Source organism: Aptenodytes forsteri, unplaced genomic scaffold (assembly GCF_000699145.1).
Source record: "Aptenodytes forsteri isolate BGI_AS27 unplaced genomic scaffold, ASM69914v1 Scaffold127, whole genome shotgun sequence".
Classification (NCBI taxonomy): Eukaryota; Metazoa; Chordata; class Aves; order Sphenisciformes; family Spheniscidae; genus Aptenodytes; species Aptenodytes forsteri.
In genome coordinates this window covers 276,907-299,105 of record NW_008794711.1, presented here as the reverse complement: position 1 = coordinate 299,105, position 22,199 = coordinate 276,907, and the positions used below count along the sequence as shown (strand labels likewise).

General features: G+C 44.1%; 1 protein-coding gene across 1 annotated transcript in view; it reads left to right on the top strand.

The window, feature by feature from the left end:
- The window catches only part of ANTXR1 (anthrax toxin receptor 1), a 107,156-nt gene that overhangs the window by 84,585 nt on the left and 372 nt on the right, over positions 1-22,199 (top strand). The window contains exons 17-18 of the mRNA XM_009273801.1: positions 2,477-2,557; positions 22,016-22,191. Of these exons, the coding sequence (XP_009272076.1) occupies positions 2,477-2,557; positions 22,016-22,191 (257 nt within the window). The remainder of the gene's footprint in view (positions 1-2,476; positions 2,558-22,015; positions 22,192-22,199) is intronic.

Sequence of the window (22,199 nt, the reverse complement as noted above, 5' to 3'; positions counted from 1 at the left end):
CCCCCCCTTCCTTCTTCTTCCCCCAGCTTTATATGCTGAGCATGACGCCATATGGTGTGGGATATCCCTTTGGCCAGTTGGGGTCAGCTGTCCCGGCTGTGTCCCCTCCCAGCTTCTTGTGCCCCCCCCAGCCTGCTCGCTGGTGGGGTGGGTGAGAAGCAGAAAAGGCCTTGACTCTGTGTCAGCACTGCTCAGCAATAACGAAAACATCCCTGTGTTATCAACACTGTTTTCAGCAGAAATCTAAAACGTAGCCCCATACCAGCTACTATGAAGAAAATTAACTCCACCCCAGCCAAAACCAGCCCACCAAGTATTCTGTGGAAAAAAGATCTATGCAGTCATTCTGTGTGTGTGTCTGTCTCCACCCATGTATCCCTCCAACTCCCAAATAAGCTTTGAACCATTGGCTCAACACACTGGTTGAGGAATATAGGTCTCAAAGCAGATTATGGCCCTAATGGTTTTTTGAAAAGGGAGGAGAAAGACCCTATGTCCCCATGAAAGGAAGAGCGTACATTGAGTCTTTAATTAGATATCAGAGAACCAGGGTCACAGAAGGACCTTATAAATACCCAGGCTGGCAGGAAGGTCTTACCTTCACAGACACTGAAGGTTACTATCAGCCATGAGACCCAAGCTCTTAGGAAAGCAAGCTTCCTTACTGTTAATGAAGCTACCTGCTCTTTTCCCACCACCACTGCAATGTTCAGCTTACATTTCTATTTGCTTAATTTTGCCCCATGATAGTTATATGAAGCAATTCTGCTATCATAAAATTTTTGTAGTCTTTATTTCCAGGAAACAGGTAGTGATCATCCATGAGTTTCTGAGTCCAGTCAGGGGTAGCTAGGTCTTTGGGTTTGATACTCTTGACCACAGGAAATAGTTTTGTACCAAGGGACAACTTTGTGCATTCTCAGAGTAGCTTGTCTCCATCTCTGCAGATACAATAAAGTTTACTGACTGTTACTGGTAGGGGTTTCACTCATGGTGCCTGCTCTAATATCATAGCATTTGTAGCATTCGGAACAATATTAATGGAAAGCTTAATAAATACTGTCTGTTGTTAACCCTCTCAAGAAAGTTTTACAAGTCTCTGGGTATCGCGCACTTAACAGACCAAGGGTCAAATGAAGTTAATGTGAAGAGAGTTTGATAAATTAATCTTCAGCTTGTAACATGTCTGTAGCCTTCCATGGAGCCAGCCAATGTGCTGCACTTGTGTAAACCCTCCTGCAGATCTCCCGGAAGCTGAATCCATTTTGAAAGTGAAACCCTGGCTTATTAGAACAGGGATATAGCAGGGAATCATTCAGCAGCAGATGTATGTTTCAGAGCAGATTATTTGGTGGATATTTCTACATTGCAGAGCCCTGTGCTGCTCCTTCTGGCCTTGTTCAGCTCATTTGGAAAATAACTGCAGGCTTGGCATTTTGTGTCACTGCTGAATTTCAATCAGGAATGAACGCTTTGTCTGCATTGCAGAGAAGGATTGCGGGAATGGCAGGGAGGGTCTGACCCCACATCTCAGCCAAACTTTCTGGCAACAAGAGATTTCAACACGTTGGGTTTTCAGCAAAACTTTGTCTGGGTTTGTGCATCTGAACAGGTTGTGCATTTGGGTATGGGCTGTTGGGTGTGAGACCACACAGTGAGGTGAACAGCTTGTCAAAACCAGTGCAATGTGTTGAGGGTGGCATCTGTAGGGCAGCTGACACTGAGCTCGTAGTAATGGAGGACTTTGAAAGATGTGTGTTATTGCCTGGAAAAGATGCAAATATTAACTGACATATGGGGTACGATGGGGGAGCTTGTGTGAGACCCAGTAACCTGATGCTCTCTTGCTAGCATGTAACTGACATGAAAGATTAAGTGGGTCGTTACACAGCACCTAGTTGTGACTCAGCTGTCTTGGCTGCGTGGAGAGACAGTTTTTCAGTCAGTTCTCCCCAGCAGATTGTTTTGAGATATAAATCAAAATTATTTTTAGTATGTCACAGTGGTTGCCTAGAGCTAGAGGCAAGCCACTCAGCCAGCCAGAGGAGGAGGCAGAATAGTTAGGAAATGCATCGTATAAATTCACCTGATCGCTTTCTGCATTGATTTAGCATTTTGCTAGCAGCGATGTCAGGAGCTGAGTATGTATTGGACTCTCTCTCAGCCCAGGAGGCATCTAAGTCACCTATTACCTTTGGAGATTTTCAGAAGAATACATAAAGGCTAGACACATGAGTACTGTTGACTGTCAGACATACCTGCTTATCGCTCATCTGAAAGCCTCTTCCTTTGCACTTGCAGCAAGTTTGGAGCAAGTTTCTGTGAGAGAAAACATTGCTCTTCAGCATCTTGTATAAGCACAGGAAATGATTAAGTAAAAAATGTGTAGGTCTAAGCTGCATTGTCCCTGCACTGCACTTTGCACAGTGCACTTGTTCTTGCACAGAAGATAACACCGTGTTTCATTTCATTGCAGGGGAAATTGGATGCTCTCTGGGTCTTGCTGCGGAAAGGTTACGACCGTGTATCTGTGATGCGCCCACAGCCAGGAGACAAGGTACTGTGCCTCAAAATATTTTTTTACAGCTAGGGAAAAATAAAATTCCTCTAAAGTTTCTGACTGCCTTTACACGTGGGACTGAAGGCGGATACTCATGATAGCTTAGAAACAAAAATTCAGTCACGTCTATCAGCTTTGTTTGCAACTGCAGTTCATGCAGTTTGACTGATACAGTTTCAAGTATGAAAACTGTCCAGGTGCAGTGACAGAAATAGCCATCGAAGAACCCAGTACAGTCTTGCTCTTAGATAATATAGCTGCTTTCAATTAATTACATAATTAAGTCTAATGAATAGTAAGGAATATTTGTGCTTATTTTCTTTCATTAAAATCTTACATTCTGGAATAACATTCTGAACATACACATAAATATATATATATTTTGCTACATAAATTTAAACTTTGTGGGCACTTCTACAAAGCAAAGTTTGCAGAATGAGGTTTGGACTGTTGTGTGAGAGGGAGAAGTGTTCCCATATATTTCTAGCAAAACCTGCAAATTTCTATACATTAATGTGTGCTTGTGGGTGGAAACAGAAGCCATTGAAGAAAATAGACTAATGTCACTTTACAGGAATGATACTATCTATGACAGCAGGATACTATAGAGCTACCTCTCCTCTCCAAGGTACTAATCTCTTCCTTTTCAGTGGAATTAAACGTCTGAGTGCTTCCTAAATCATTTCAGGACAGTTATCCCCAACTATCTCTACAGGTACCTAGCTGAGCACTGAAGTGGCCAACACACACTCATGTGTTGTGTTCAGCTCTAAGCACCCAGCAGACACGCAGGGACATGCAGCTGGGCAGGGAGAGCGAGAGCTGCACCTGAGCTTTGCAAATTTAGTCTGTGTTCAAGGTACAAAACATGGGTGAATTGAAATCCCTGCGGTAGCCATAGGACATGCCCTAACTCCTTGCAATTTACACCTAGTTGCCCAGGGCTGTTCCCAATCCAAGGGTGGAGATTCAACATCTCTCTGAGGCTCTGTCCATATTCACCTCATGGTGAAAAATGTCAGTTATATTAATGTCTCGTGCAGTCGTTTACACACCTCTGACATAAATCAACAAGGGAGATTGGAGTTGCTTCAGGAATATATTTGGCCCAAAGTGTAAGTAACTGTGTAGCATTGTGAAGGCTTCAAGAAACTCAACTGCACATGAAACAACAATGTAACTTTTTGGTGGAGAATCATAGTTCTGTAACTTTTGGTTCCCTGTAAGATTTTCCATTGAATGCAGGACCAGTGAACTTTTGTGAATAAAAAGGTTTAATATTTTATTCCTTCAGGGGGAAGATTTGCTAAAATATATTCACTGAGTGTGATACTGATTTCTGGGAGAAAAGGTCATAATGTACAGATTGCTAACGCCTGGCAATTTTCCCACAGAAATCAGGGTTTGAAGAACGCCTATTCTATAAATAATTTTTTTGTCTTGACAAGCTAGGATTATTTACATGAAAGATGCCACTTCCATTTATGCTGGGGAAAATCCAGAGCAGTCTAACTGAAGCCGATACAGTTAGCAGCAATTTACATTAGTGCATCTGACAGTAGGCTCCATCCCTTTGTGGTGATATCTCTCTCAGATATGCAGTTCTGTGTCCTGTCAGCATAAGCAATAGCAGAATTAGCCCATATAGGTGTTATGTGATCCAGCCTCGAAGTAGATTAAGCTCTTTTTGATTCTGCTGTGCTATAAAGGATCTCTGACTTGGGTGCAAGTATAATTTAGTGTGAAAGAGAAGCTGGCTGAAAATGTACCCAGGCTTATAGCTGCTAAAATACCTGTTTCTCTCCAGCTGACTCCTGGAAGACTTGCAAATGTTTGGGCACTTTCCTGTGCAGATATGAAGTGCTTCTCGGACTCTCTGTGAGGGTAGACTGCTCTTAGAACATTTGTTTTCCTTCGCATAAGCAAAACTATGAGCCTGAGTGTTTGTCGTCTTTTGAATAACCATGTGTAACCCTCTTGATGTTTTTAATCACTTTCAGACTTAAGTGAGCAGTTTACGTTTATTCCTTTACAGTAGTGACATAACTGCCAGGTGATGTCACTCCCAACAGTACAGGCAAAACAAATATGAAAACTCACTGTAAAACACTAAAATGACATTCATTAGTTTACACAGCTGAAATGGCAGAATTAGGCAGGGTTTTCCCCTCCCCTATTCAGCAAAAATGTGGGGATTGTTTCCCTATTTCAGATTTAAAGTAGGGAGAAGAATCTAGCTTTCAAGCACTTGGGTTCAGCTTTGAGATTTCTGAGTCATCTCCCATCTTGCTACAGACATTCCCCGTGATTTGGATGCTGGGCTTAGTCTGTCATACCTCACTTTCTCCTTTGTAGACATAGAAAGTGATTTTACCAGAGCTGGGCGTTAGGAAGGTTGGCTTTACAACATTTAGAGGCTTCTGTGCAAGGGACTGGGAAGGAATGAGGCAATATTGCTGTTAACTGAACTACCACAATCTACAATTGTGCCTTGGGAGACAAATTAGTCAAAAAGAAAAGCAAAAAGGTTGCAAAAATTGTTGCAAAATTTGCACCTCACAAAATAAGGAGACTCTAAGCCCTATCTGATCCCTGCCAATCTCCCTCTATTCTTCTCTGTGCCACTGTTCTTCTAAGAGAAATTTAAATGCATGTCCAAACCTTAGGATACAAAGGCTGCATCATTCAGGCTACCTTAAGGCTAGTGGCTTCTCCCAGGTCAGCAAACATCAAACATTATCTCGTAAAATGCATTAGTGTGGTGGTGTGATTGGAAATCCAGTGGGAAGGTCAGTGCTGAATTGATGGGGATGGCAGCATGGAAACATCTGCCAGTGTTGACTGCAGCTGTCAGTGCCTTCAGTGCAGATAGTCGTGAGTCAGCGCGAACAGTTTGCTTTCCTTGCAAGAAAAAATATCAAGGAAAAGGAGCAATTTCACAGAAAATCTTTTTTGAAATGAAACCTGTGTCTGTAGGACAGTGTTGCAAAAGAAAAGGACCAGATTGCGTTGCACTGAAATGATGGGAAATTTCTACCCATCAAACAGCTGTGTGGCCAGAATCCCCCGCCTGGGAAGTCAGGGCTGGTTTTGATGAGCTTGGATCCAATCCCTGCCATTTGCTTGGAGACTTTTCACCAATTTTATCACAATGAGAGGGCCTCTGGATTACTTATAAACACAGCCCTTCCTCTGAAGTGGATGTTTGATTAATATAAGTTTAATAATCTCTTCATCATTTCCTTCATCCAACCTGGGACATAGTTCTTGGCATCTCTCCGGCTTGCAACAACACTCACAGCAACAGCATTTCAACCCTTTGCTGTCCAAAGACAGGACCACTTTTGTGATGGATGCATGGCCTGTGCACTGGGTCACTTAGCAGACACATTTATACACCTGGTCACATGTCAGGAATACCACCAAGCATATGGTATGTCTGACAGTTGACAGCTAGTGTGAGGAAGGTGTCTTTTGACACAGTGCTCTGAGATATGGCACATCACCTCCTTGACCTGACATGCAGACTGAGGCCAACGGGCTGTATCCAACAGGTTTAGATGTTCCTAGTGCAGGAGATGCTGAAGGACAGCACTGTGGAGGATGTTCACACCCAGGCAGCCCTGCACATTTACACACAGACACCTAGATGCTCCCCCAGCCACGTGTTTCTGGTGTAGGGTTTGCCAGCACTAAAGATTAACCAGCGGGGTAGAGCTAGAAGAGTCATTTTGGCAGTGGTGAGCTCAGCTATAAATTCCTGTGGCCTCTCCATGTGATTCCAAATAGCTCCTTTGGACCAGGCAGCGTGGACCAGGGGCGCAGCAGGGACAGACTTGGTCCTCACCAGGTTACAAAATCTTCTGCCACAAGTCTGCGGACTTTCATAGCTGTCCACTGGCAAATTTGGATTTGATCCTGTTCTACTGGGAAGCGTAGGTAAAGGACTGCTCTACCCAGCTTGTCAGCAAAGGGGGCCCATCAGAGCTGGTATTGACAACTCCAAGCCAGTCGTGTGGCTTTAAAGCGGAGGCACAGATGGTTTGAAACTTCAGCCCTGATGCACTGGTGTAAACCAATCCTGGCCAGTCGCGGAAGACAGGAAGCTTCAGGCAGTCAGATGCAGGGCTTTGAGGTATTGCTGCACAAGGCAGGGCAGCTTCAGTTTTCCAGCTTTTTCCTGACTGCCTAACTTCATCCCAATGCCATCCTTTCACAGGGTGCTGCGGTGCATGCTATCTGCTGTGCCACAGGGGACCAGGCCACCCGTCACTCCTATCCCAGGTCCTCTGCAGGAATGCTAGGCAACAGAGGCTGGGCTGGGTGCTCTGGTTCGCCTACCTGGCAGTCACCCAGAGGAGTTTCAGACTAACTAGCTCAGTTTCAATCATACCGTGCAGCCACTCAGTGTAGACTTCACGACACAAGCTGAATAAATACTTCAGAGTTACTTAGCAGCAAACTAGCATGCCCACGCTGCCAGCTACGTACAAACTGCCAGCCATAGCAGTCTTTGCAGCAAGGACGTGCCCTGGGAATGAGAGAACCAGTGATTAGCAAAGCATCCTACAGTTACCAGCAGCCTCAAACAGAGCCACCAGATTAAGAACCCAACACATGGTGCATTCTCAGGCTAGATAAATATTCAAACCCTTGCAGGCAAAATTTATGGCTAGTAAAGAGGAGCCTGAAATTTGCGGACCGTATGATATTCCTAAAAGATACAAGGAGGAGCTGTTTTGAAAGCAATTTGTACCTCCTTCCTTCTCTTTCCTGAAGAAAAGAAGGAAGCAGATTTCAGAGTCTTGGTGTTGTCGAATGGGCACCTTAATTCACCCACTGGTCAACATAAAAAAGTGAAGCCAGATGAAAAATAACTGAAAGGCATCTCTGTTTGCTTTGGAGCCTGAAAAGGAATGGGACTTAATCCCAGGGTTACATCATTTTCATATATAAGCAATCCCTTGCTATAATCAGTTACTTTATCCACTGCCAGCACATTAGCTGAGCTGTTCAAAAAGATCACTTGCGTAGAATGAAACATGGATTTAGCTTCAAACACTGTGTTGACTAATTGTTACTGTTTATCTGCTGTAACCCACGCAGCTTCCTAGGTACTATACAAATTGTCAAGAAAGACGTCCCCTGCCCTGAAGTTCTCATTAGTCTGAAACAAGACATTGGTTCAAGGGTAGTGACTAATAAATTTGCGATTTATATACACTGTAGCGGATAATGTGGGGACTGACGCTTAAGATTCCAGTGTGTGTGACCTCAGACAATCCCTTCTTTTTGCCTTTTGTCTGTTCATGCCCTGAACCCTTTAATCAAGGTTGAGATGCCTCGTACTAGGACTGTTTCTTCACTGCAAAAGGTACAATTATAGAAATAACTGACTAGTAAGTGCTGGATAGAGGGTTAGATGTTTCTGGACAACAGGGAGCTGAGACCCCTTCAAGGAGAACTGCCAGAAAGGATGCCTGCCCATAGTGTGGCAGCAGCTTGAACCAGAGTCTTACCTGGCTTTGACCACTATAGCTCTGTGAAAGGTCAGATTGGTATCAGCAACAGGTCCTGATCAGCATGTTGTTATATCTGCAACAACTGGCCACGTGCCTGTCTGCATTTGCAAGAACAAACCATGAGGTGAACTTTGGTCTGGTTTGCAGAAGGCTTTTAAAAATGCATCTTTTATCCCAAAGCAAAAGGAAAAGAGAGGGATGCTCAGGACCTGTTTTGAAGTGCACCCAGAGAGGCTGAGATGCACAAAAAGGTTGTGAAACTTTTTTTTGGAGTTAAACCTGGAAATGGTTTGAGGTTACCAACAGACACAGATGTTTCCAATAAGGCAAGGAAGTCAGAGTCACATGGGATTCCTGTGGTCTTCTCACATTTTCGAGAGACTAGGTTTGCATTCTTGTCAGCATTAATGAGGTTATTTTTACATTTGAAACATCATCAGATAGGGGTGATGTAAAAACATATATATTTGCTAAAAAACTTTTATCGCTTTTATCATGGAGTAATGGAATGCTTATTTGTGCAAATTACTCACTAAGCACAGGATCCAAATATTAGTGTCTCATTCTTGTCAGCATTAATGAGGTTATTTTTACATTTGAAACATCATCAGATAGGGGTGATGTAAAAACATATATATTTGCTAAAAAACTTTATCGCTTTTATCATGGAGTAATGGAATGCTTATTTGTGCAAATTACTCACTAAGCACAGGATCCAAATAATTAGTCTCTTCAAAGTGTCAGTTGCATTTCCTTGATAAACATCGTTCTGTCAGGAATTTATGGGGAGATTATTAAAATGTGTTTCAAGCTCAGACTTCGCCAGGAACATCTCAATCTGGGAGCAAACTGTATTTTAAATTTTTATTGCATTAATTGCATTTTCATTTTGTGTTTATATAGGTAAATATAGATATAGATGGGTGTAAACATGAAGATTCAGGGTTTGGAGGTTCAGGTCTGTACATTTTAGACCTGTATGGTGCTCAGATAGTTTAAAGTACAAGTCCAGCAATGTTTCTTACATGGTGTGCCAGAGTTAATTTTTCTTTTGCAAGCTGAGGTGTTACAAGAAGAAACTCAGTGGGAACTGGGAGCTAACTTTGCCAAGTCTGTCCACACACCATCTTTGGCATCTGTGCCAGGAGTTTACCTGTTTCAGCAGACCATGATTCTCAGTTTGTGGGACAGCCCCCCCTGAGAGCTCCTAGCTGAGTGGGCAGTCATCATTGTGTCTAAAAAATGCAGAGGAAAAAAGCAGCCTGAATCGTTACCATGTTACAGTAAAATTTCTTTCTTCTCTGTCCGTTCTTATGCTTTGAAAAACCTGAAAAATCTTTAATCTGCTGTACATAATTGGGTGTTTCACAGAGGAGATTAGCATTGGCTGCTGTGCCATTTGAGGAATGTGAGTATCTTTTTATTTCTGGCAAATTCAAACACTCAGAAAACGAAGTCTCCTTTCCGTGACTTTCCCTGTCTTGTGGAGAAAGCTGTGTACTTGCAAAGACCTATCTGGGAAATAACTAGTCATCTCTCACTGCCCACACAGTGCTGAAATGGAAGGAAATTAAATCTAAACTAAAAAGAGAGGGTCAGTGCTGCCACATAGCCTGGGGCCTTGCTCCTTGTTCATTATAGTGGTGTATTCATATGCTCCAGGCATCAGCTTAAATCAAACCCATTGTGCCAGGTGCTGTACAGGTGTAAAATAAAACCAGAATCTCAGCCTTGTTTGAGGCAAGGAGCAAGAACAAGTATAGACAGATATAGTGAGAAACACTGAGACAATGTGGCAGTACTAATTTATCTGAATGCTAAACAGTGGCTCTATAACACCAGCTGGAATAATCTGTTGATGTAGTTCAAATCTTCCTTTAACCACAAGGAACAACTCTTCTTGTTAGTTCATTCTCCCTCAGCCCATCTCCCATGCAGCTTCCAAAGAAGGAGCAGGGCAGAGTTCCAGCCAAAACTGAATATATGTGTGCCTGCATGTGTGTTAGAGCCCGGAGCAGGCACTGCCTCAGGAGACCAGGCTATAGGAGGGGGAGAGTGCAAAACTCTTGCTGGGTTAGAGCAATACTCTTCTGGACTAGTGGGACAGGGAATTAGACTGTCAGGTGTGTCTAACTGTGCAAAACTTGCAGAATATGTTTTTGTTTGCCAGAGGACAGATGTCTAGGTGCAAGTACTTAAATGGTGATGTGGGTTTCTCCATCTAACTCAGTACTACCTCCCCTCTTGATGCAAAGGCAGGTGCTTGTGTTTCCATTCCGGTTCCTCTTCCCCTCCCATCCTCCCTAGCCCCAAGCACACAACTGCATTTTGCTCCTCTGAGAAGCTATACAAAACAGGGTTTGTCTGGATTTTAGTACACCACTGAAACAATCACAAGTGCTGAGCTTTACTGTAAAGTGTGATTTGAATTGAGGCAAGAAATTACCCTACTTAAGTGTTGACTTGAGATTTCCAGAGCAGTGAGGGACTGGGCAGGCTCTCTGCTCGGAGGATATTCCTGCATGGGGCTTATGGAAAGGGCAGCCTTCAGTATAATGAGCTGAGAAACAAAAGGGGTTCCTAGTTTGTTTTAAAGAGCAGAAGGCAAAACAAGCCAATGGAACAACATAGTTCAAACTTTCCTCTGTATGGAGTGAGTAGTTCTGCAGCTGTGGGGTGAGTGAAATAACTATTGGAGTAAAACCCTTACTGGAGCAGTGCAATGATAATAAAGCTATGCTATGGGGGTCGAATTGCAGAACCCCGGAGACAAGATGCAGAGGAGTGTCTAAGTATGTAAATTCTCACAGAAAACATTGCAAATTTGTTCAGTAGGTGTTTAGGTTCTTAGAAATCAGTAAAAACACAGGAAGTGAAACTCCTATAACAGAAAGAATAGGATTTTGATGCACAGAGAATCACCTTGTGACAGATGTCTAGAAAACCCATCTCTCCCATGCATGTTTCTTGCTGAATGAATGTAGGTGTTGCATTTGTGTTGTGTTTTCCTCTTGCAGCTTCCAGCAGTGGGCTGGACTTATTCTCCTTATCCTTATGGGAAAGCAAGGTCGTTGTTTCCTGTGGGAGTGCAATAAATTCCTAAAAATAAGCAGCAGCCCCAGCTGAAAAATTTGGACTGTGTCTGGGTCCATCTGCACCGAGAACTTGTGAGGGGAACCCTAGGTCTTACATCAGCTATCAGAGGGCCCTCAGGGATTTGGTAGGCTTGCAAAGCCACCCAGAAACAAAAGCACCGACAGCAGATGCTTTACCTGTAGTCCAAGGCACAGAAAGGGATGACTTAAACTACAGCTTAATTCAATCCTTGGCTCTCCCTGGTCAGGCCCCCATCCTCGATGTGAAAGAATGTGATACCTGCAGCTCCCTGGGCAAATATCCTGCACAAAGTGCAAAAAGAGCAAACAGCATCAGATTGAAGATTTAGGATGGAAGTTGTGAAGGCAAAGGCACAGTGGATCTAGGAGTGGGACAGTCGGTAGAGTGGCTCATGCCATATCAATGTATCACAAAACAGACAGGTTGAAGCATAACATTGGTGGTGTTAGAGCCGCACCTCTCTGGTCAACTGTCCCTGGCATCACACGTGTAAGTCCTAATAACTGCAGGGCCCTGCTTCCTGATCTGTTTTTGTTAATACACATACCAATTCCAAACATGTAAGTGGTATTTCAGAAGAGCCATAAAGAGACACAGTGGTGCATGGCAGGGCAGCAACCATCCTGTGTGGGTGGCTAGTGTAACTCCAGCTGGCCTTGTGCTGCTTTATGTAATGCTGTTCTGTTGCCAGGGCTTCAGCTCTCCCTCTTACCTCTGCTGTAATTGGTGTCCCACTGAAACCTGCAGGTACTGTGCTGTGTGTGCCGCCCCTTGCCCAAGGCAAGTGGTTACACAAAGCCCTGTCTCTTTCAAAGAGGAGTGCAGGACTCTACCAGTAATGAAGACCCCCTTCCTGTATGTCCCTACAAGCAGTAGGCACCTATACTTGGTAAATCATGGCCTACATCCCACCCCGTACCACTAGCGACTTACAGACCATGGGGAGCACAAAGACAATTTATTTCAACGTTAGCACCAATGATTGGTTGTCAGCCATTGGCAGGTTCATGAGGAACTGTAAAGCCCATTAAATATTGCTGGCACACAGGAATACTGTTTTTAACTTAAGGCTGCATTGTTAGAGCTATATCAAAAAATACAGAAGGAATGTAGCAGTTAGCCTGGGTCTTCGCTTGGAGTGCACAAATCCAATGAAAACGTCCCCAAAGCTGTAATTATTTGTTCATAATTGGATACTGAGGAGCAAATTCTGCCACACAAACCTCCAGTGAGTTCACTGAAAGTCATGAAATCTGTTTCATTGTAGAGTAGCCAAGATGAATGGTAATATGGGGAAGGCTAGGTATTACTAATTAACTATGAATATCACAAAGCACATGAGCAAAATCTATCACCGTGGAAAGTCCTCTGAGTCCTCTCTTTCTTTTAATTAGGAGTCTATTTTAGAGATGAGGAAATTCAGATTGAAGGTAATTGTCTAATTTTACACTATGCTGTTTCACAGTGTCATGAATAGAAACCTCCTCCTGAAACGAAGAACAGAAACCAGGAGAAATTATTTCAAATTCTCCTGCTTTAAACACTAGACCACGTTCCCTTTTCAGACCTGAGAATAAAACCAGTCGTGTGGACTCCCAAGTCACCCCCCACACACCAATACCTTGCTGTGTTGCTACTTGCTTGATGATTCTTCTTTCTGCAGACTCAAAAACGCACAGGCGCTAATAAGGAGCTATTGTTTAACCTATCATTAAGTCTAACCTAGCAGGTTCCTGTTGATAGGCTGCAGAGCTTAAGAACAAAACTGTAATCTTTCCGCACATACTATTGCTGTGTGGTTTTCCATTAATAGCCATGGAAAAGTTAACTTAAACATTAGCTCTTTTTCCTGGAACTAACAGCTCCAAAGCCAAAAACCCAGTGATCTGCTCATCAGCTTGCAGGACTACTGCAAAGCAGACTGCTCGTTACTGTAAAAACAAAGCACAGAGCTGGGTCTTGAGCTGCCGGACCTCTGTTTCTGAAGCAGGGAGTAGCCAGCTCATAAAAGGGAGTGTCCAAGTCATATCTCGATCCAGGGCAAAATTTCCCCTAGACAGAATTACAAGGTTATGCCTTTGACATTGATGGTCAGAGATCTGCCTTAGAAGCCGAGGCAAATCTAGCAAACAGGGATTGCAGGGATGGGAATTATTTCTCACTAAATACTGGTAGGACAATGTTCAGCGGACAGTAATTCCCGTTTCCTTGAGCCATTAGCACTGCCCTGCACAGGGTAATTTTCCTGAGTCATGTAACGTGAAAACAGCTATTGAGTTGTGTTCTTCCTGCGTTCACATCATGGAAGATCCTGTCCTGAACCATGCCCTGTCTTCTTTGCCCAAAGGCAAATTGCATCCAGAGAGATCCTCCCCAGATCACCAATTTCTGCAGGCTGCAAGGTCCTGCAGGCTCTTTCTTCCTCTAGAGCGATGTTTACCACTGCCCTTGATTAGTTGTTCCAGTTATCACTGCCAAAAGAATGTGTTTCATTTTTCATTTGAATTTTTCTCTCTTTTCCTCATACACTGTAGACTTTGTTATTCAACCTCCAGATGAAAGATTACAGTCCTGTGTGAGGCAGTCTTTGATGTGTCACTCAGCATTTCTCCAAGACTAGCTACCTCTTTCCAGAAAGACAATGGGAAGAATGACCAGATCTTCCTGGAAATGACACCCATCCCACAGCATAAATAAGCCAAAACTAGCTCCTGCAAAAGTAATCAGGCCTGTTTGCTGACATACAAATGCCCGCTCATCACTGAAAGAGCCACGCTCCTGAACTCTGGCATGAGCCAAAGATTGAGGCTATTAAGCTCATTCCCACGCTTGAATTTGGCAAGGTAGAAGCCTGTATCATCTTGTTTCACTTTTTGTAGGAGTTTGCTCTGAATGTTTTTTCAGTAGGTTCCCCAGCTGGTTCAGTCCTGCATAATGTAGTTACAACTATCAAGAACCAGAGGCTGGCAGAGCAATGGATATTATCTGGGTTGTGGTAGGTCTGAAGAGCCAGGCTCAGACGAGAAGTTATGAGTAAGCTTATAAGCAAGATTTCAACTGGAGGTTGAATTGGCAGAACCACTCTTTGTACTGTAGGGCCCTCAGATACACAGTGCTATATACACAGGTACATGTGAGCTTTAGTCATAAGCCAACATGACTGAGCTGATACTCTAAATAAGCTCTTACTTATTTCAAATTCTTTGAAAGATCTACAAAAACTGCAATACTTCATGGTGTTTAAAGTAGTTTCCTCTATTCTTGAATGTATGCTGCTTTTGGTTTGCTTGAACAGAACAGGATCATATAAATACAAATACAAACCATTGCTTTAACATCTGAATAGACCAAACCATATCAAGGCATCAAAGAAAGGTAGTTTTTCAGCTTCTTTTTTCCTTCTGAATTTAGACCAGATGCTTGTCTGCAGTGTAGGAAACTGCCTCTGATAAAATTGGAGTTCAGCGGCCATGTGTAAGATCACTTGTCACTAGTTTTGATAATGTGTTTATCATTCTCATTTGGGGTAAATCCCACCTCCTTACTGGCTCCAGAAGGAAATACTGTTTTGTACCACTCTGTTCCTGGGAGTTAGAAAGTCAAATCTAGCATGGCGTGTAGTACTGAGACCCGACAGAAAACTCTGGATCTTGCTCCAAACTTTATCACTCTGCAGTATGTTTCACAAGGTCTTTTAAGGTAAACCATAACAGTCCATAGTTTTCAGTGCTGCCTCTGCAATAAGAGACCAGGTTATTAGACTGTTGGAGTGATAATCTTATCAACGCCTCTGCAATAAGAGACCAGGTTATTAGAACCCTGTTGGAGTGATAATCTTATCAATGGAAGAGTTCCTCTTAATTTTGGGAGAAAATAGGTCAAGCCTCCAATTTATTATTTATTGAGTGGCCAAGGTGGCAAGAATGCCTTGGGAACGGTAGGTTTTATGAGCAACGCTGAGTTCTAGGCTCTGTATTTAGTAATGAGACACAGATGGGAATGGTTTTGTTGCAGTGATGTTTTATCACGAAATGAGACAGTTTTAATAGTTGTTCAGTGACTAACAGATACAGAGGTAGCCATATAATTAGCGTGCTTGCTGCAGGAGGCAGTGTTTCCTGGCATTACCAAGCATACTCAACACAGACTGATCTCACTGAGAGAGGCTGGCTAACAAAGCCCAGAAGCTAGTTAACAGTTTCCTAAAAGTGTCTCCAGACACCCTTGTGTGATTTAAAAGGCAGCACGCTGCCAGCTCAGGTCGTGCAAGCAGGGATATTTCAAGCTCGCAGAATCCTACCACATAGCAGAAGCCGCCTGGTATTTTGGGGGTTATCTTGACAGGGGTTCAGAACAGCAAAAGCCCCTGGGAATCCAAGAGCTCCCCGACCAATGCTGTTCCCAAATGATAAAAAGTTGGTGAGAAGCCGATATTGATTATTCTCACCCTGGCCTTTTCCCAGTATCACCTTTGTCCAGGCACAAAGGGATGCATTTTTGGAAAGAGGTTTTGTAAAGTACCCTATGCAAAGACCACTTCCACAAGAGGGGATCCACACCACGTTGGCTATAGGCAATTTTTCTCTGTAGCCACAGGAGAGGCAGCATGAGCTGTCTGTGCCACTTGGCTCTCGCAGGCTGCAGACAGGCAAACTGCCAGTTTACCGCCTTCGTCTCCCTGTGGGGCTCAGAGCTGCTATCAGATTCACTGTGACTCTCCACTCTGTATTCCTCCTTCTCTTCCCCACTCATCACCCTCACAGATGTTTGCGGAAATTTCATGCCTGGACTGAGTTCAAATCAAGCACCCGGGATCTTTGGTAGGGAGCGTTTGGCTTGGAGAATTTAGTGTTAGTTTCTCACATCCATGTATGTGCTTTGCTTTTGAAGTAGCTACAGTTTAGTAAATCATGTCTTTGCAGAGACTAGTGGTAACTCTTACATATATTTAATGTTTGCCTGTTATTCATTTGGCCAGTATCTCCTACAAGTTTTTGTGCATGCTTGATTCAGAATCAGGTATTAAATCACAAGTTAATTTTTACATTTCTTTTTTTTCTCTCTCTTTTTTTTCCTTTTTCTCTTTCTTTCTCTTTTCTTTATTTCCGTATTTCTTTTTATTTCTCTCTCCTCTTTCTCATAACAACAGGGTAAGCCAGGATATTGTTTATGGAAAGTTTGAATTACTAAAGACCCATACAAAACAACATTAAGAATCATATCTTTTCCAGTGCCTCTTTTTAAACCCAGGAGCTCAGAAGCCAGTCCCAGTGTTTTATGATCTTAAAATGTTGATATTTTTCCAGGTATTAATTCCAGCTTGATAGGAAACCAAGAGAAACAGAAACATTTTTCATCTTCACTTCAGAAAAATGTGCTCCATCTTCCTCTGTTAAAGAGATATCTTTTCAGTACCGTGGAGGGCATGCCACTGCTCTGGGACCAACTTCCCTTTCCTAAATTACCTTTCCGCTGTGCCGTCTGTGAGCCTCACCCTGAACAGCTGGAACCACAGAGAGCAGGGCTGAAATGAAACAAAGAAAAAAGCTTCCTCCTAGTTTGAGTCCTGCTGTGATGGGGTCCAGAGAGCTAGCTGGTTAGAGAAAAAAGAAATACTGCAGTGTCCCAAGAGAAAGGTCCATCCTCCCCGCAGCTGGATTCAACGTGCTGAATCCCTATCAATGTCTCTGTGCAGGTCATTGTGCACTGTGCTCTAAGTGACAGTCCCTCTCCCAGTTAGTTTCCAGACTCAGATAAAAGCAGAAAGAGAGGCAGGAGGATGTGGGAAGTGGCTTGGACAAGGCTGTGGAGTTCCTAGGAAATGCCACATCTTGGCTGAGGCATCTGCTGCTCTTTGTGCCTCTGCTTGCCACGTCCGTGTCCAAGACACAAATGCTCCAGCTCGCTCTCTTGAATGCTCAACAACTGCCACCCTGTGCTATGACCTCAGTAGCCTAATGTCCCCCTCACCCCACATCCCACCCTTCTCTTTCAACCCTGGCAGCTCTCCTCAATCAACCAGATGTGAAGAACAAAAGGAAAAGCTTGGATCAAGTGTGCAACCCTACGGCACTCTGCATGCAAAGAGCTCGCAGGGCGAGGCCCATGGTCAGAGGAGACGAGCCTCCCACGGCTGAGTGCTTTGTTGTCCTAAAAGCAGTGCTGCCTGCCTTCATCCCTAAGATAATTAGCTGTTGAAGGTGAAAGAGCAAGGCAACTCCAAGCAGAATTCATTATGCATATGCCTGCGAGCAGTACTCTCTAGAAAAACAACATAAAACGTGAGAGTGAATTGCCCTCACTGATTTTGCTGATTCCACTAAATTTCAGATCTAATAATGTCTCCATATTGCTTCAATTGTCTCTTCTGAGGCACAGCTGTGACTCTCCCCCCTGAAGCGTTGTGGCTGCAGAAAGGGAAATAAAACCTAGCCAAGGCGTTCAACACCGCAGCCTTTTAATATCAGCCTGTTCCCTATGTTCATACATTCTATATCTCCAACTACTGTCTCCCTGCTACAAAGACTGATAGAATTGGCTCCTCTTATTCTCAAAGCTGTGGTATAATCTGGTTAAGGAGTTTTTTCTCCTGGGATGAAAGGTGACTTCTGTTTAAGGATCCAAAGTAGCATTTAGTGGAAATGGGTTCATTTCCTGCCTCCTGGATGTTCTGCCACCATCTTCCACATCCACCCCATCTAAATTTGGACACCTAAATGAGGTGATAAACCTTGGTGGATAGCCAAGAGGGGCTGCTAGCTGGTGGCCTTTGAGACCCTCCTAAAATCACAGTCATGTGAAGGTCTGTATGTTTCCACTGATTGTAGAGAGATCCTGCACTCCTCTTACTTGTAGTACCTCAGACACTCACTCTGCTTTTGCATCCAGATGCCAAGGCTGAACAAGGCATTTGAGCCCATTTATTTAGAGGGTCTGTTATTGCTCTGGTCAACTTCTGTTATCTGTGGGATGAACTGAACTGTGCTGGCAATGGAGAGCCCTGTAAAAGCTTGAATGGATGGGTGATTAGCCAGCCAACTTGATCTTCATCCAGACAGTTTTCCAGATAAAACAGCACTGAACCATGGAGTAGGTCGATGATGCTGGCGTTTTATTTTTCTATTGCAATTGCATGGTACAAAGCCCAGCTGTGAATCAGGGCCCCCGTCTGGTAAGTGCAGGTGGGAAAACACATCTCTTGCCATGCATTTCAGAGAAAGCTGGGTCTTCTGGAGCTCTAGGATTACTTGTTTGTGGTCAAACTCTGGCTAGCACAACCTCTGCACTTTTGTGTCTGTTACCATATTCCTAGATACAAGATAGCTGTTTAACATCCAGCTTTTTGGGAGCTCTCTTCCTCCTGGGTCTGATTTGCATTTGTACCCAGAGCACTAGTAAAACATTTTCTGCCTCTCATGTGCAGTGGCATAGTAATTTGTTTCCTGAATATCTCCTTGTCATTCGATCTGACAGTTCTCCTCCTCTAGGAGATGTTGGCTTCTCCATCTCCTCCGAGGCAGTATAGCTGCCAAAGTCCATCTCAGTCCATCTGGACTGAAAACTCCTATCTGGCATTCTCCCCCCCCCCATATGCATGGATGAAAGAAACGTCAAGAAATGAAACACAAGAACTCCCTTGGTCTGTCAGTTCACGTGAAAGGAGGAGAAAGCCTCAACTGTGTATCTGCCCTTCACACATGTTGGATGCCCTGCAGAATTACCCATTGCACAGTAGTAGAAAGTGTTGCCAAACGGGTCACTGTCAATTCGCTGCAGAGCAGCTGACCCAGACAGCAAAGGAAATAGGAGGGGATAGGGAATGGCATGCTTGAGCTGAGAAGAAGGCGCACTCTATCCTGTTTTAAGGGGAAGAACGTTTGAACTCTGAAGTTAGACCAGCGTAATGCACAAGGGAATGGGGAAGAGGTATCTGATGAGTACAGCTACATGCTGTGCTAGCTCTGGGTCAAGTCTGGCTCTCGTGTCTGCACTCCCGTGCTGTCTGTTCTCTGGTCTGCATCTGAGTGGCTTATGCTCAGACTGCAGTCTGACTACTTGTTCAAACCAGACAGCATGTCCAACAAGCCCATGTTAAAGCACTGTTATCAAGGATAGTGGAGATTTAATCATGTTTGAAAACAGAACTCTAATTTCAAAGCAACCCTATTACTGGAGAAAAAGAGTTATCATTAGTCATGGGTATAAGCAGTAGTTCATGGACACAGGCTCACTAGATCATAGCTGACTACAAAAACTAGTGTAAACATAGTGCAGCTATATGTTGGTATGAATTGCTAGCACCTTTTTTATGATAATGGCACTGCTGTTCTATCCAAGCCAGTTTTCGTCAACAAGAAGTCAAATCTTTGCCAGTCCACAGGATGCACAGGATGTACTCTCTTACCATTTTGGACAGTGCCTTGAGCATTGCCATGAGTACTAGATGGTTTTTAGTCCTCAAGCCCTGCCCCGGCCCAAACCCCAAAGATTTCTGAGCCTCAGTGCACCCTCTTGAATGCTCTTAGGGCGGTGCTCAGTTCCATTTGGATCAGCAGCACCATAACCTCACCCCTGGAGCATCCAGACAGAGTATCTCTCCACACAAAAACAATCACAACTTTTTGTTCTCTGGCTGGGATTCCTGGACTGCTGCTTTTTGTTGGGGTTTATTTTATTCTCAACATAAATAAAGAAAACAAAACTAGTGCAAGTAATAGTCTGAAACTACTGAAGTTGCATTGCAGGAGACGTGGAACTAGAACAAGGAAAACATAGTCATGGGGGGGGGTCTGAGTAGAATTGGTTAATCTTGGGTTCAGACTTCCACTCACTCAGCAGGCCTGCCCCACAATATTTACTTAAAAGCACAGCAAAGTGCATTAAAACAACATTAAAGCAGAGACACCAGCCCACAAAGAGCAAACAGAACCAGGGACGCTCTGAGATGAGACAACGGTGTGCTTATTTCAGGCTTTCCTCTGCCTATCAGATGGTGCCCCCTTCTTGGCCAGCACCGGAGATGCTGGGATGCTGTGGAGGGAGCATAGTGTTTCTGGTCAGGGGCATTGCCCACTCTGGCACTTCATTTTGTATTGGCATTTTGTCCTGCACAAGGGATAGAGAATATGTACCTGCTGCACAGATGCTAATGGTAGCACAGTGTACGGAGCAGTGGTCAAGCCTCTCCTCCCTTTTCCCCTCTGTGTTGTCGTGCTGTAAGGACAAGCCTTAACTGAGAGAGCATTAATCCTCAAGAAGGGGCATTACCATGGGCGTATTCATGACCGTTACGTGGGTCTCTGCTCTGCCCCGGAGTCTGATTCCTCGAGGAGAGCCTGCGTTGAAGCCAGAGGTTCTTCCTGCTGACAGAAGGCCAGGCCGAGCCATGCAGAGGGGGTTCAGCTGCCACCGTGCTCAGAGCAGCCCTGAGGTGATGCTCTCATTTTGAACTTGATGCAGTTCAAGGCGCTGTAAAATCTTTGTTTTCCTTAAATAACCTTTGCTTGCAGCTGTGGGCTGCTCTGCATACTTCATTGCTTCAGCGAGGAATCCACTTTCCTCTGCTGAACGGCTAAGGCTCAGACAGATGTTTCTTCATATCCACAGAGCATGATGATATAATTGGCAGAGCTCTTGGAGAGGAGCTGTCTGTGTCTCTTTATGTGTCAGCCCCTTCCACACCAGCTTCTTCTCATCCCTGTCAAATCCTTCTCCAGCGCCTTTCTGCTTTTCTACCAGCATCTTCCTTACTTCACTTTGGATCCCTCTTCTGCAGAGCATTTGTCCATAGGCTGGGTACAGCAGGGAAAAGATACAGAGCCGTGCAGAGGATTCAAAGTGGCTGATCTACTCCAGCCTGCATGGGCTCAATGCTCCAATGCTCCATTTGGCATTTTTTCACCAGGAAAAACATTTACTTTGGGAGAGGAAAGAAGAAAACGGAAAATAAGCTCACGCTCACAAATCCAAAAACAAAGTACGGACTCAGAAATCCTCTAGTGCCTTTTTGGGTGATTTCATATCTAAAAGAATGAATCCATAATACAATAGTGCTGATTCTGACATTTGAGTATTTACAGTGGGATCTTTCACAGGTGGAACTTAGGAGAGAAAGAAAAGAACAGCTTGGAGGGCAAAGGTTTTGTTTAAAAATGTACAACAAACTGTATCTTAGCACCGAAGAGCGAGAAAAGCAGTTTATTGGCTTCTCAAGAGCGCTAGAATATCAAGACATCCTAATGAAGAATGGATGTATTTCAGGAAAAGTTCTGAGCAAGAAACTGTCTTAGTTAAACAAATCTTTCCTTTTGCCTGGTTGGTAAATGATTAGAAATAGGAGACAAAAGCCAGGTATTTGAAGGGGAGAGAGGATCCAAAGGTGCAAAGTCCAGATTTCATGCTGGTTTAAATTTAAGACTGAGGTCTGGGAAGAGGCATCTGTAGAGGCAGGGACCACGGGTCATGCACTGACCCAGGCACCAGCTCTGAAGAATAGGAACAACTCTTGCCAGCTCTCGCAGCTTCAGTATGACTTGAAGTACTTGATGCTCTGTTTAAAGATCCTGGAGTCAGAAAAGAGTATGAGAGGATTGCATCCTCCTTCACTACAAAAGCTGTTGTTAGGGTTTTACCTCTTGGTTGCTTGGCACAGGACTTGCTCTTATAACATCTGTCTCTGAGAAAGAGAGGGAACAAAGCGGTGTGCCCAGGAGTACTTAAACTGACATCAGATTTGCACACAGGAAGGTATCTCAGCTGCGATGCCATTGCCTCGATCAGTAACTGTGCTTTTCCACTTTGTTCTCTTTTGTTATAGGGCCGTTGCATCAATTTCACCAGAGTGAAGAACACAGAGGCCCCACCCAAATACCCGCTCAACAACGCATACCCTCCGTCATCTCCACCTCCAGCACCCATCTACAACCCCCCGCCCCCAGCTCCAATCTATACCCCGCCTCCACCCAGCTCACCCACACCCCACACTCCATCCCCGTCCTCCA